Source organism: Hoplias malabaricus, chromosome 5 (genome assembly GCF_029633855.1).
Source record: "Hoplias malabaricus isolate fHopMal1 chromosome 5, fHopMal1.hap1, whole genome shotgun sequence".
Taxonomy (NCBI): domain Eukaryota; kingdom Metazoa; phylum Chordata; class Actinopteri; order Characiformes; family Erythrinidae; genus Hoplias; species Hoplias malabaricus.
The window spans coordinates 15362603-15377668 of NC_089804.1; the positions used below are offsets into that span (position 1 = coordinate 15362603).

The 15066-nt window shown below is 45.6% G+C and overlaps 1 protein-coding gene across 1 annotated transcript in view; it reads right to left on the bottom strand.

Annotated features, from left to right (window-relative positions):
- Positions 1–2225: 2225 nt before the first annotated feature.
- Positions 2226–15066, bottom strand: part of magi3a (membrane associated guanylate kinase, WW and PDZ domain containing 3a) — a 207935-nt gene continuing 195094 nt past the window's right edge. Inside the window, exons 15-21 of the mRNA XM_066671654.1 lie at positions 14744–14932; positions 12473–12658; positions 12195–12291; positions 10278–10383; positions 8126–8263; positions 7207–7345; positions 2226–5252 (exon numbers count right to left, since the gene is read on the bottom strand). Of these exons, the coding sequence (XP_066527751.1) occupies positions 4282–5252; positions 7207–7345; positions 8126–8263; positions 10278–10383; positions 12195–12291; positions 12473–12658; positions 14744–14932 (1826 nt within the window). The 3' untranslated portion in view covers positions 2226–4281. The remainder of the gene's footprint in view (positions 5253–7206; positions 7346–8125; positions 8264–10277; positions 10384–12194; positions 12292–12472; positions 12659–14743; positions 14933–15066) is intronic.

Consider the following 15066-nt stretch of genomic DNA (forward strand, 5'->3'; position numbering starts at 1 on the left):
GGATAGAGCAAGATTAAATCAATGTAATGAATTTGCTTTTCATTTTGGCGCGTTTTCCGCACGTCTGTGTTTAAAAGTAATCTCACGTGTATTACGTTTCAATGAGATGTTTATTTTTGAAGTACATTATGATGTAAAACAATACAGTTGTGCACTGATTGCATTTCGAGGTGGAGTTTATACATTTCGGACACTAATTCAGCATTTAATTGTTAAAATGCAAATTATTGTGTATTGTTTTTCAGTAAAGAGGTCAAGCGGTGTGAAAACTATATAAAAGTGGTTCTCATTTTGTGGTGTGTTCTCCCCGTGTCTGCGTGGGTTTCCTCCGGGTGACTGTCTGTGAGGAGTGTGGTGTGTTCTCCCCGTGTCTGCGTGGGTTTCCTCCGGGTGACTGTCTGTGAGGAGTGTGGTGTGTTCTCCCCGTGTCTGCGTGGGTTTCCTCCGGGTGACTGTCTGTGAGGAGTGTGGTGTGTTCTCCCCGTGTCTGCATGGGTTTCCTCCGGGTGACTGTCTGTGAGGAGTGTGGTGTGTTCTCCCCGTGTCTGCGTGTGTTTCCTCCGGGTGACTGTCTGTGAGGAGTGTGGTGTGTTCTCCTTGTGTCTGCGTGGGTTTCCTCCGGGTGACTGTCTGTGAGAAGTTGGTGTGTTCTCCCTGTGTCTGCATGGCTTTCAACCGGGTGACTGTCTGTGAGGTGTGCGGTGTGTTCTCCCCGTGTCTCATGTGTTTCCTCCGGGTGACTGTCTGTGAGGAGTGTGGTGTGTTCTCCCCGTGTCTGCGTGGGTTTCCTCCGGGTGACTGTCTGTGAGGAGTGTGGTGTGTTCTCCCCATGTCTGCGTGGGTTTCCTCCGGGTGACTGTCTGTGAGGAGTGTGGTGTGTTCTCCCCGTGTCTGCGTGGGTTTCCTCAGGGTGACTGTCTGTGAGGAGTGTGGTGTGTTCTCCCTGTGTCTGCATGGGTTTCCTCCGGGTGACCGTCTGTGAGGAGTGAGGTGTGTTCTCCCCGTGTCTGTATGGTTTCCTCCGGGTGACTGTCTGTGAGGAGTTGGTGTGTTCTCCCTGTGTCTGCGTGGTTTCCTCCGGGTGACTGTCTGTGAGGAGTGTGGTGTGTTCTCCCTGTGTCTCAGTGTGTTTCCTCCGGGTGACTGTCTGTGAGGAGTGTGGTGTGTTCTCCCTGTGTCTGAGTGTGTTTCCTCCGGGTGACTGTCTGTGAGGAGTGTGGTGTGTTCTCCCTGTGACTGCGTGGGTTTCCTCCGGGTGACTGTCTGTGAGGAGTGAGGTGTGTTCTCCCCGTGTCTGCGTGGTTTCCTCCGGGTGACTGTCTGTGAGGAGTGTGGTGTGTTGTCCTTGTGCCTGCATGGGTTTCCTCCGGGTGACTGTCTGTGAGGTGTGTGGTGGGTTCTCCCTGTGTCTGCATGGGTTTCCTCCAGGTGACCGTCTGTGAGGAGTGTGGTGGGTTCTCCCTGTGTCCGTGTGGGTTTCCTCCGGGTGAATGTCTGTGAGGAGTGTGGTGTGTTCTCCCCGTGTCTGCATGGGTTTCCTCCGGGTGACTGTCTGTGAGGTGTGTGGTGTGTTCTCCCTGTGTCTGCGTGTGTTTCCTCCGGGTGAATGTCTGTGAGGAGTGTGGTGTGTTCTCCCTGTGTCTGCGTGTGTTTCCTCCGGGTGAATGTCTGTGAGGAGTGTGGTGTGTTCTCCCTGTGTCTGCGTGTGTTTCCTCCAGGTGAATGTCTGTGAGGAGTGTGGTGTGTTCTCCCCGTGTCTGCATGGGTTTCCTCCGGGTGACTGTCTGTGAGGTGTGTGGTGGGTTCTCCCTGTGTCTGTGTGGGTTTCCTCCAGGTGACCGTCTGTGAGGAGTGTGGTGGGTTCTCCCTGTGTCCGTGTGGGTTTCGTTCGGGTGCTCCGGTTTCCCCCCACGGTCCAAAAACACATGTTGATAGGTGGGTTGGTGACTTAAAAAGTGTCCCTAGGTGTGTGTGTGTCACCCTTTGAAGGACTGGCGCCCCCTCCAGGGTGTGTTCAGCGACTTTGAACTGGATAAGGGTTCCAATGAATGAATGAATGACCCACACATCAGCAATGAATTGTCAGTAAAACTTTATTTATCAGTGCATGAACAGAATGTCATGACCAGATTCATATTCATTTATTTCACCACACTCTTTTATATATATATATATATATATATATATATATATATATATATATATATATATATATATATCCTCACCTTTTCAATTACTTAAAAAAATAATGGAGTGATTTACAGAGTTTTCTGAGTGAAGGCAAGTATTTATACAGGTGCTGTACATTTTATAAACATTTACAACTACCACAATGTAGAGATCCAAAAGCTTTTTTGTTTGTTGGTTTGAAAAGCAAAGAAAGGCCACGGTTTCATACACATGAGATATAAGATGCATGAGAAAAAACGAACCACACGTACAAGTCCAGTTAGGGTCGTTTAAGCAGTCCATAAAGGCTTCACATTGTTAATTTCAGAACTAACAGATGCCGCTTTAATGCAGTGGCATACAAACATTTTTTATTGCAAACTCATCTGCCCAACCAATTAATTGGAGGCTGAACCATTTGGGTTTTTTTTTTATATGCGGGATATCAAGCCCATCCGAAGGTTTAAATGGTCCCATTCCTGGGTTTTAATGGAGAGAAAAATTTAAAAGCAAAAGGAATGGTAAATAAAAATGATCAAGTAGAAAAGCTGCCACTGGCTATAACCCCCTTCTCAGAAACAATGATAAAATGAAGTGCATATTCAGAATCACAATGGTGTTTAAGCGTATGGAGAAAAGCAACATGATTTTAATATATTTTGATATGTTTGTGATAACACAGATAATATGTACAGGGCCATTTTACACACACAACTAAGAAGGCGGCCGTACAAAGTCAACTGAGCTACATTTGAGGAGCTACAGGAGCTTATGTTACATCACATTTGGATTTTCAACAAGCATAGACCTTATATAGAGAGAAAGGGATCTCTTCGTAGACCCATCAATACTCCAATGTTAATATCAGGTTAGTGATGCACTGCAAAACTTTGATCAGTATGTGTTATATTCCCAGTTCCACTTAAGCTTTCATTTTAATACCACCAAGGATTGAGTCTGAATCCGAAACCCCAAGCTCTACAACTTGCAATATGACAAACAAAATATAATTGTGAAAGCTGCAGCAATATGAAAAACAGATACCCTTAAATTCAGCAACGGTAAAGTAGCAACCAACTGTGCTGGAAGGACATAGTAAGTTTCAGAGTTGAGTTGGAACGTAATGCTTATATATGATTGCAAAAAAAGAAAAAAAAAAAACAATTTCATATATCTTTTTATCTCAATAAATTACATAGGCTTCTTCATAAACAAATGTGTAGTAAACAATATTCTTAACCACAGGTGTCTGGTCATTTTATGATGGATGAACATCAATCTTCAAAACATGTTGAAAAATACATTGTAAAGCTGCAATGTTCTGCTGAGTTTCCCCTCAAGGACAAAGCCTAAGCTTGGACTACATTGCAGTCTCAATGAGAAATGTCCACTGAAAATATTCATCTGTATGCATTGACTAGGCGTAGGCTTAGTCTGGGTTTGGGAACTCAGCTCTGTGTCTCGATACCTGCCTGGATTGCGTCTCAAGGTATAGAACAATCAAGCCACAAAAGTGTGTCTGACGATAAAGCAAAGCTAGTGATGCTGATATACGCTTGTATTCATGGTTAACCATATCAACGTTGGTTGAACTGTACTTGCGAGGAGAAGTCACATTGCACAGAGTTCAAAATTGCAAGGCATCTGGCAAATCATGCTTAGGTGAAACAAATCAAGGTAACCGACTGTACCTACGTTTAGCGAATCTTCGAAAGACATCTGAATCAAAAGCAAAGTCAAACATAACAAAAACGAAATATTCCTTCACATTTTCCAAAAATAAAAATCCCAAAAACAGAGCATTCAAACTTCACACCTCATAGGGTTTCACAAACCAGGAGCACAAGTCTTTCAAGCAGGAGTCTCTGATTGGCACAATACAAAACTGACAATCTTACTGGAGATGGGACGACTGCACCAATCCCGACATGAAGACATCTGAACAGGTACATGAGAACACTGAATACCATGTTTGCATCATCTCAGAGTCACCAAAGATAACAATATCGTGTAAAAAAATACGCATGGAATGCACAGTGATTCAGAGAAACCATCCTTTGACCTCAGGTGGTCCAATGTCCCAGCTATTCCTCCACTGGAGCACAGGCTCCATCACATCCCCTCCACCTGAGAATGAATCTTAGCCGAACTAGGGACCTTCCATGGACCTGGAGTTATAGGGGACTTCTTGTTGCTGGGGTTTCCATTCCAGGAAGTCTCGGGTGGGACACTGCTAGATCCCCTGGTCTCCCTCTTGCTGTCTTCGGTCGCGACCCCTTTATACCTGCCGTCTTTAGCCTCCCGCTCTTTCAGCTCTCTGTCCTTCTCTTTGTGGCCCTTGCGGTTTAGGGTACTGGCCTGAGGCTCTGGTATGGCCCTCTCTCTGTGGACTTGGGAATGAGACTTCTGAACGGCCGGATCAGCCTCTGGCCCCTTCTCCCTACGACGTCGTTCATTTGTTGCCGCTGTGCTCTCAGGCCGGGTCTCTCCAGTTTCCTTGTCCTGTCGGAGATCGATGTCCTCTTCACTTCTCCTTTCTTTTGCCCCTCCAGATCCAGTATTGAGCCTTTGTTCATCAAAGTGCCCGTGAATTTTCTCTTGCCTGGCCCCAGTCTCCTGGTCTTTCCTGGGGTTCTTTCTAGGACTTGTTGATCGACTCTCCCTCTCTTTTTGGCCCTGGGGTTTTCTCTCCGAATATACATCCAGACTCTGTGTGCTGGCATGGGCATTCTTGCTCTCCGTAGATTCAGAGGGCCTCTTTTCCATTTTCTTCGGGCTACGTGAACGCTCTCTCCGTTCTGTGCGGGAAGCATCCACCCTCTGGGGGCCATCAGAATTTTCACTTTGAGACATGCTGGAATCGCCTTTCCTAGGTTGGGATCTGGAATAGCCGGGGTAGTGATGCTGCCCACGGGAGGAAGCAGAGGCTGGGGCAAGGAGCTCCTCTGGGGCCATGGTCCAGGAAGCAGAGTGGGGGCCCTCAGAAGGCGAGAGAGAGGTGGAGGACAGAGATGCTGGCATTGATGACTCATCAGGTGCAGGGTATCTTGAGAAGTTTGCAGGTGTCATCATCTCCTTAACGTCTGAAATAATTGAGAGAGTTACAGTCATTCAAATCATGAACATGGAACTACCAAGAAACAAGATTAAACAAGAACAGTCTCACGTCGTGAGATGTTCCCAACCTAGTTCTTGGGAACTTGCCTGTCTGTCTACACTTCTGGTTCTCGTCTAGCTTTTATCTATGTTGGATGTGGAATACAATAAAGTTGTGGTCTTCCTGGGAATTTCCAGGGAAAAAAAAGAATGGAAACCAAGAACTAGTTTCTAGTTGAGCAAGAACAGAAGTTTTCCTCTGTGCAAACTTCTCCCTCCAGAGGTTTCCCCATTTAAATTATATTTTAAATATACAAGCTGTACATTCTCTGAGGCTTCTGGCCCCAGGCAACTAAGAAATGTACCAGTGCTGGAGGGAGAAAATGTACATCTTAGTATGACACTGACGTTCCTGGTTTCCCTCTGGAATGCTAAGAGTGCTGACAGAGGCGAGGGAGCAAAGATGTCAAAATGAACTAGTGAGCAAAACAAACTTGGCTGCACAGTTGGTGTAATAAACTTTAGCTCAAAATGCCACTTTCAGAGTGATCAAATATACCAGAAAATCCGAGGATCAAAAAAACTCGATGCATTGTGATGCGTAATTTATGCCACATCACCCACCCTACGTCTCCAGAGCTTTAAAAGTGAAAGGCCAATTTCCAATTAGAACGAAGGGGTAAAGAGCAACAGTTCTGAATTAGAGAGAAGCAAGGCTTAGAGGAGCAAGAGCAAGGTTTACCAAGGCTATTAAGGACAGACCAAGAAAAGCAGAGTCTTTAGTGATGCTCTGGTTTCATGTAGAAGCACAAGGTGGAAGAAGCGTTCAGACCTAAAGAGGAAAGAGAGAGCAGCCGAGACCAGAGACAAGAGTGAGAAAGACAAAGACAGAGAGTAAAGAGAGCAGCAGATTGAGAAAAGTGAATGCATGAAAATAGAAGCTTCACAACACTCTAAGCATCCAAACACATATCCACACATACACAGCACTCTGGGACCGCAGAAGGCATCAAAAGAAAATGTTATTGTGTGTGTAGAGAGTGGAGGGGGAGGCAATGCGCAAAATGAATTGATCTTGTGACCAGCAACTACACATCAACTGCACACACACACACACACACCAAAAATATACTGGTGGTTGCAAACAACTATAAATATAGTAATGTACAGGGTGGGCCATTTATATGGATACACCTAAATAAAATGAGAACGGTTGGTGATATTAACTTCCTGTTTGTGGCACATTAGTATATGGGAGGGGGGAAACTTTTCAAGATGAGTGGTGGCCATGTTGAAGTTGGCCATTTTGGATCCAACTTTTGTTTTTGTCAGTGGGAAGAAGGTCATGTGACACATCAAACTTATTGAGAATTTCACAAGAAAAACAATGGTGTGCTTGCTTTTAACGAAACTTTATTCTTTCATGAGTTAGTTACAAGATTCTGACCACTTATAAAATGTGTTCAAAGTGCTGCCTGTTGTGTTGGATTGTCAATGCAACCCTCTTCTCCCACTCTTCACACACTGATAGCAACACCACAGGAGAAATGCTAGCACATGCTTCCAGTATCTATAGTTCATCGGATGGTCACCACCCATCTTGAAAAGTTTCCCCCCTCCCATATACTAATGTGCCACAAACAGAAAGTTAATATCACCAACCATTCCCATTTTATTAAGGTGTATCCATATAAATGGCCCGCCCTGTATTATTGTAACTGTATAATCACATCTAACAGCATCTAATTCACTTATAGCCTAAATAATTAGTGGCTATAAAGTAAGACTATGTGAAATCTACACTAGTCCAGTGGTTACTCACCATGGTCAGGTGTTTGTTATTGACAGATAATAAGCTAGTGATCAGGTGTCTGTTATCTTCAGTTGTAGCCTAGTGGTCAGGTATGTGGTACCTACAGTTATAGACTGATGGCAACTCACTGTGATCGGGTATTTGGCCCTGGCCAGGCCGCAGCAGCAGTAGCACCTTGGTGCCTCCAGCTTGGATCAGCTCGATGGCCCGTGTGTGTGTGATGCCCTGAGTGGGCTCGCCGTTGATCTCCACTATTTGATCTCCCACCTGTTTGAGCAAACAAACTATTAGAATGGTTTTCCTACACTCCAAAGGATACATAGTGCAGATGCCGAGGTTAAAAAAAATCAGATTTTGAAGCTGTAAATTTAATGTATGAATAATATCTAGTGTAGCTTTAATGGCAGGCCTTCTGACATTACCATAACCATGAGTTCAAGGTTTGGATGCTTTTATAGGAACGGTTAATAATGTGTTGTGTTTAGAACGGCATTTAACACATTAAGCTGTACCTCTCACTGGGGTATGGGCCTTTAATAACATTTTAATGATACATAGTTGTATAAAACCTTCATATATTACATTAATTCAAAATTATTTATTTAGAAAACCATGTATGATTGATTTTTTTAAAAGGCTGTGTTAAATGTATATACCCTACTGCCATAGTCCCCAAGCAAATGCATATTTAAAGATCTCTAATACGAAATGCACACAGTAGTTGCTTTAATTATGGCTTAAATGGTAGCTAATGTTGTGTCAGAAACTATTGAAGCTGGGTCAACAGCTGCTGCTTTCACTGGTTTAGTGGCAGCTGCCATAAACAGCTCCATAGCAGCTACCACTAAATGGTCATTAGTAGCTTCAACTGGCAGGAGTCACTGGCTGCTCTGTTTGGCTGCCAGTTGCCGTTTAGACATTGAACGCCTACCTCTCTAAAACTGTGATATTCTAATTGTGTAAGATAGATAAGCAATGTACATATTTTCCCAATCATATTCCAGCAATTGCATGTGCTGTACAAGAAGTGGCTGGGTTTTAACTCACGTGTATCCTGCCATCCTTCAGTGCCGGGCCCTCCTCAGCTAATCTCAGGATGAACAGACCCATGTTGTACTCCTTCCCTCCTCTCAGACTGAAGCCAAAACCACGTGGGCCTCTCTCCAACTCCACCAGGAAACAGCCCTGCCACACACACACAGACAGATGGACAGTGAGACAAACAAAGACACACAGAGAAACTGCCTAATCACCAATGCAACTGCAGACTTAAAAAGAGTTTACAAAGATGTCTGTCATAAGGAAATCCTAAATGCTCAATAATTTGCTGCCATTAATCCTTAACACATGGAACACACACATTTTTGTTTCTTACATTTCTTGTTGTATTCTGTTATTATTTTTTGGGTCAAATCCCAGCGTAGCATAGACATCACATTCTTCATTCATTCATTATCTGTAACCGCTTATCCAATTTAGGGTCGCGGTGGGTCCAGAACCTACCTGGAATCATTGGGCGCAAGGCGGGGAATACACCCTGGAGGGGGAGCCAGTCCTTCACAGGGCAACACAGATGCAAACACACATTCACTCACACCTACGGACACTTTTGAGTCGCCAATCCACCTACCAACGTGTGTTTTTGGACTGTGGGAGCCGGAGGAAACACACCACACTCCTCACAGACAGTCACCCGGAGGAAACCCACGCAGACACAGGGAGAACACACCACACTCCTCACAGACAGTCACCCGGAGGAAACCCACGCAGACACAGGGAGAACACACCACACTCCTCACAGACAGTCACCCGGAGGAAACCCACGCAGACACAGGGAGAACACACCACACTCCTCACAGACAGTCACCAGGAGGAAACCCACACGGACACAGGGAGAACACACCACACTCCTCACAGACAGTCTCCCGGAGGAAACCCACGCAGACACAGGGAGAACACACCACACTCCTCACAGACAGTCACCCGGAGCGGGAATCGAACCCACAACCTCCTGGTCCCTGGAGCTGTGTGACTTCGACCCCTACCTGCTGCACCACTGTGCCACCTATAAACATCACATCTATATTGTAATTTGTATTTCAACACTTCAGAAAGGGACAAATTTACACACGGTCATGTGACTGCATCCAGGATGTTAAGTAAATGTCACTTAGGGACATCACGACTTAAACTGACGGAGAAAGCTGTGTAGGGAACTTTCCAGACCTTATAAAGAGGACTTATGGACCTAAGTTTATATATATGTTCAGTACATGTACGCAATATTTTAGGAATCTGGAGCCTATCAATCCCAGAAGAGTGAAATAAAACAACTTTGAGAGCACAGAGCCGAGTGTGGAGAAATGAGAATACTGATGAGAATGGAGAAGACAGTTTGACAAGTGAATATGGCTTCAGAGATTCAGCTCCTCGCTCCTCACTTAGTATAAGACATTATACTGATCTAGTTGCCTGATATTTAAACATGGCCACCCTCTTGGGGGAGCCGCTCTATGGAGCACAAATTGATTCATTCAGCAAACTGATCCTTAATGTTGAGTTGTTCATTATAAAATAAATTATAAATAATAAATGATAGCTCATGAATATTGTTTGATATACTGCCTTTGCTCCTTTTCTCCAGTGGGGCTAAGAGTTACAGAACATGTCCAATCGAGTACTGGCCTCTGGTCAAACAGATGTGTGCTTTGAGCCTAAACCAGCCTGAGTTGAACACTGTTCCCCTGATGCCAGCTTTCCAATTCAGATGTACTTTATTAAATGAGGAAAGCAAATGATAGCTTTTTCTCTGTGTACAAGTTCATACCACTGTGATTATTCCCCATTGTGGAATATGGGTTAGCATCAGCTAAACTGAAAAAGAAGTGTTAAGTGCTCCCAAGGGCTGCAACTGTCTAACTGCCCCTGGTGATGCCACAGCCACCTGAGAACAGTAGTTTAACAAGAGTCCAGTCGAGAGGCCACAATGGCCCCCTCTCTTCCCCCACCACTCGGCACGATGCTAGGCAACGGCCCTCAATGCCCTCCTCCAAGTGTGTTGAACTCCAGTAACATTCTGTTAGCAGCGTCCCGTGAGTCATGTCACAAACACAAAAGTGAAGCATCAAGGCAGAAACGTTGAATTCCAGCAGATTAATAAATGGAGCAGTAAGGATTATAAACATAAATGAACTCTTACCTGTTTGGGACCCGTGGTGATCATATTGCCTATCTCACTCCTGGGGAGGGATCTGTTATCAGCCCAAGCCACGCTTTCTTTCCGGTCCTCTGTCTCCAATCCGTTCCTAAATAAATATCCATAGAAACCATCACTATAGAAACCAGGTTCTGGAGCTCAGGAACCCCAGGGGGGCATTACAGCTTCTCACTTTACCCCACAACATGGAATTATCGGAACCGTTTGAGAGCCTTCTTCTCCTTCCCGAGGAAACAGAGTACAGGTTATAATCTGTAATTCCTCCAAAGGCACCATGGGGCTCTCACAGTAGTCGAGGATGCTGTGCCCCGCTGAGTGCAGTTCTTTTTTTTTGGGATTTACATAAACATTCCTCTCAGCAAAGGTCCAAAATCCAGTCTAATTAGCATCATATAGCCATATGTCAGGCTTCAAACTCGAGTGGCACTTAGATACAGCTATGTTCACCAATAAAAGCCATTCCAATGAAATGGAAAGTCAAGACTTATTTCATTATCTTCGTATATGTATTTTGTTCAGTTTTCATCGTTCCTTATTTTGAAGCAAGTCTTGCTGTTATCACTCTCACCTCCCTCTTGCTCTCTCTAGGGAACAGGCCCGGCAGGATAAACAAACAATTTAATTGGCTTAATTGAGTAAAGCTACCGCTGTATTAACTGGTTTAGTCTATTGCCGTGACTGTTTGAGAGAAAAACAAAAATGATTTATTCTCATTAACTGCATTAAAATCAGTCCTAGGCCTGAGGTCCACCGTTTGGCGAATGCCTGCTGCCTGCTTAACACTTACACTACAGGCCAAAGGTCTGGTAGAAATCACCGGAATATCAACCAAATTCTTAGACAGATTTTTGCACGATTCTTTGAAAATTTGAGAATTTTATGAGTAGTGTCCTCTGACTTCTTTATGGAAGTATTTACTAATGTGAGTCATTAGATCTAGTCAATACGTCTAGAGGAGAACTTACGGTTGGTGCAATGCCTTAATGAACTAAGCCAGATAATCTGCTTTAAAGAGGAAGATCAAAGGCCCAGTGATTACAGGCAGCGGCACCCAGGGTGTCTCTCCGTAATCCCACAGGAGCTGCTCTAATCTATGATAGCCTTTTACTAACAAGCTGCTGAACATGTGAGCAACAGCGTGGCCCACGAACCCAAGCTGCAGGCTTCAGTTTCTAAAGTGCAACCAGTCAAATGTTTGGACTCGCTGCACTCCTCAAGGCATTGTCTGTAGGTTTTTGTCTAAATGCTTGAAAAATGATACTGAAACTATGAAAGTGATGCTTATTTCCAGACAGAAAACCAGCTTGGCCCACTCTAAGCATTCTCTCAAGCAGATTCATGACAAAGCACCAGGGAAACTTCTCCAAGATGATCCAACAGCAGTCTTAGGATGTGTGGAACTTCTTCAAATGTTGGAAGATAGTCCAACATTGAATCTGGAAAACTGCATTAAACCAAAAGGGGGTGCTTTAAAGAGCGTAAAATACACTTCCTGCCTACTTTCACTGGCTGTAGTCCATCTGTGGCTCTGCATGAATTGTTAGCCCACATTCACCTCCATTGGACCACCAGAATGCAGATATGGTATGGGGGAGGTAGTCATTCTCAGCGCTACAGTGACATTATTGTGGTTTGTTGTGCTTTGTTACTGTGTGTGTTGTGTTGGTATAAGTGGATCAGATACGGAAGTGCTCCTAGAGTGTTTACAAAGCCCTTAGTGTCACTGCTGGACCAACCCAAAATATCCCGTCAACAGCGTCCTGTGTCCACGGATGAAGGACTAGAGGATGACCAACACAAACCCTCTCAGACTTTACGTCTACAAAATGGATGGACAAGGGAGGTGTTCCTAATAGAGTGGTCAGTGAGGGAGTGCTCTGTTTGGGATGGAGGTTGTACCTGTCGTCTCGGCTGGCAGGTTGCTGGCCTGCTGCTTTGTGCTGAGTGGCTGGACTCTGCTTGGCTGAGCTGGTGCCCGACGGAGGTCCGCTGTGCTCTGAAAAATAAATAATAAAAAAAGTGGTCAGCGGGGAGTGGATATATTCAGACTTATGTATGTTTGACCACCCTCTTAAAATGACAGTTTTACACTTTTTAAACTAGCAAAGTGTCACCCAGTGCCAAACTAGCAACAGGAACCATGATGGAAACTACATTTCCCAGAATTCCACACTCACCCTCTTCAGGAAGCACAGTGAGCGTGACGGTGTTGCCGGCCTGTTTAATTAGCTGCACGATGTCATTGTGGGACAGGTCGATGATGGACTGGCCGTTGACAGCGGAGATGCGGTCTCCCACCTTGAGCTTTCCACAGCGGTCAGTAGGACTGCCTTCGATGATCCGTCCAATCTTATGTGGAATAACTGAAGAGGGAGATCAAATAATCAGTGCTAATGCACAACATTTATGGAATTCTCCTCTATGGGCCAAAAGCTATAGAACAATAACAGTGCTCCGTGGTAACTTTTTTGGAACACAGGCTTAGAATGGTCCTCCACCCAAATAACATCTGGTCAGCAGTAAAACTGTGGTTAGAAATGGACCAGTGATGAATGATGATAGGACGTGGCTGACAGATATGGGCTACAGATATCTGTAACTGTACACCTACCTAGAGACCCTAGAAGAAGGCAGGAGGAGATCATATGGTGGTCAGTAAGGGGAAGCAGAATCAGGATATGTCTACTAAAGCTTTATTAGTTTAAATATTATTCAGAGATTAATTAATATGCGGGCGGCACTGTGGCGCAGCAGGTTAATGTCGCAGTCACACAGCTCCAGGGGCCTTGTCTGTGAAGACTGTCTGTGAGGAGTGTGGTGTGTTCTCTCTGTGTCTGTGTGGGTTTCCTCCGGGTGACTGTCTGTGAGGAGTTGGTGTGTTCTCCCTGTGTCCGCGTGGGTTTCCTTCGGGTGACTGTCTGTGAGGAGTGTGGTGTGTTCTCCCTGTGTCAGCGTGGGTTTCCTCCAGGTGACTGTCTGTGAGGAGTGTGGTGTGTTCTCCCTGTGTCTGCGTGGGTTTCCTCCAGGTGACTGTCTGTGAGGAGTGTGGTGTGTTCTCCCTGTGTCTGCGTGGGTTTCCTCCGGGTGACTGTCTGTGAGGAGTGTGGTGTGTTCTCCCTGTGTCTGCGTGGGTTTCCTCCGGGTGACTGTCTGTGAGGAGTGTGCTGTGTTCTTCCTGTGTCCGCGTGGGTTTCCTCCGGGTGACTGTCTGTGAGGAGTGTGGTGTGTTCTCTCTGTGTCTGTGTGGGTTTCCTCCGGGTGACTCTCTGTGAGGAGTGTGGTGTGTTCTCCCCGTGTCCATGTGGGTTTCCTCCGGGTGACTGTCTGTGAGGAGTGTGGTGTGTTCTCCCTGTGTCTGCATGGGTTTCCTCCGGGTGACTGTCTGTGAGGAGTTGGTGTGTTCTCCCTGTGTCTGCGTGGGTTTCCTCCGGGTGACTGTCTGTCAGGAGTGTGGTGTGTTCTCCCTGTGTCTGTATGGGTTTCCTCCGGGTGCTCCGGTTTCCTCCCACAGTCCAAAAACACACGTTAGTAGGTGGATTGGCGACTCAAAAGTGTCCGTAGGTGTGAGTGTGAGTGAATGTGTGTGAGTGTGTCTGTGTTGCCCTGTGAAGGTCTGGCGCCCCTCCATGGTGTATACCCGCCTTGCGCTCAATGATTCCAGGTAGGCTCTGGACCCACCGCGACCCTGAATTGGATAAGTGGTTACAGATAATGAAAGAATGTATGAATGATAATTAATATTCAGGATTCCAGAGTAAATTAAACCTTGTTTAACCTTGTGAACTACGGTGCCATTAGGGAATCTTCCTCAGCTTTTATTTATGTAGAAATTTCTATCATGTGTAATTCCACATACTAATATCTGTGCTACTGGTTTATTCTGGGCTAATGATGACCACATTAGTGCCCAGATGGGCTCCTCATCCCTGCTGTCTTCATTAGCGTAATCTTTACTCTGCTGAGCTACACTAGGTGTGGGAGAGCAGCTGAATGACGTGTGCTACAGTGGCTGTGTTAAAGCACAGACACTGAAAGGCTGTAGTTACATGTGTAATGCAGCTCTGAACAGAGTCTGGCCTGGACGTGACAGCTGTGTGGGGTGAGAGAGAGAGAGGCACATAGGAAAGGAGAACGAGTGCCTGTGTGAGATATAATTAGACAGAGTAAGTGAGAGAAAGAAAGACAGAGAGTAGGGGGCATGTAGCAGTGAAGGAGAGTGTGTGTGTGGTTGGGGAGAGGGGGGGGGTGTAGTCCATCTGTTGCTCCGCCCCCTGTTCCTCAATGATCAGGACCACCACAGAGCAGGTAGGTATTTTTGATTGGTTTAAAAACATTCTCAGTCCAGCAGTGACCCTGAGGTGTTTAAAAACTCCAGACGCACTGCTGTGTCTGATCCACTCATACCATCACCACTACTAAATGAAATGTGTGGCTGGTTTATCTCTCACCTCCTGGGGGCGGTTTGCTCTTAGAGGTAAGGATGACGAAGCCGAAGCCTTCGTTGTCTTTGCGCTGCAGGGTGATGTCGTAAGGCCCTGGCTGGGATGGACTGGGCACTTCGACGTGCGGAGGTTTGGGAGAGCCGTTCACCTGGGCAGGAGCACCGTGGGACGGCCCGATGTCGTCTTCCCTTCCATCTGATAAAGAACAAGCATCACAGTCTGTGTCAGTGTTCTGAACAATGTGGTTGGACAATGAACGTGAAACACCTGGTTTTAGACCACAGTAATTTATTAGTATGGTGTAGGGCCTCCTTTCGCGGCCAATACAG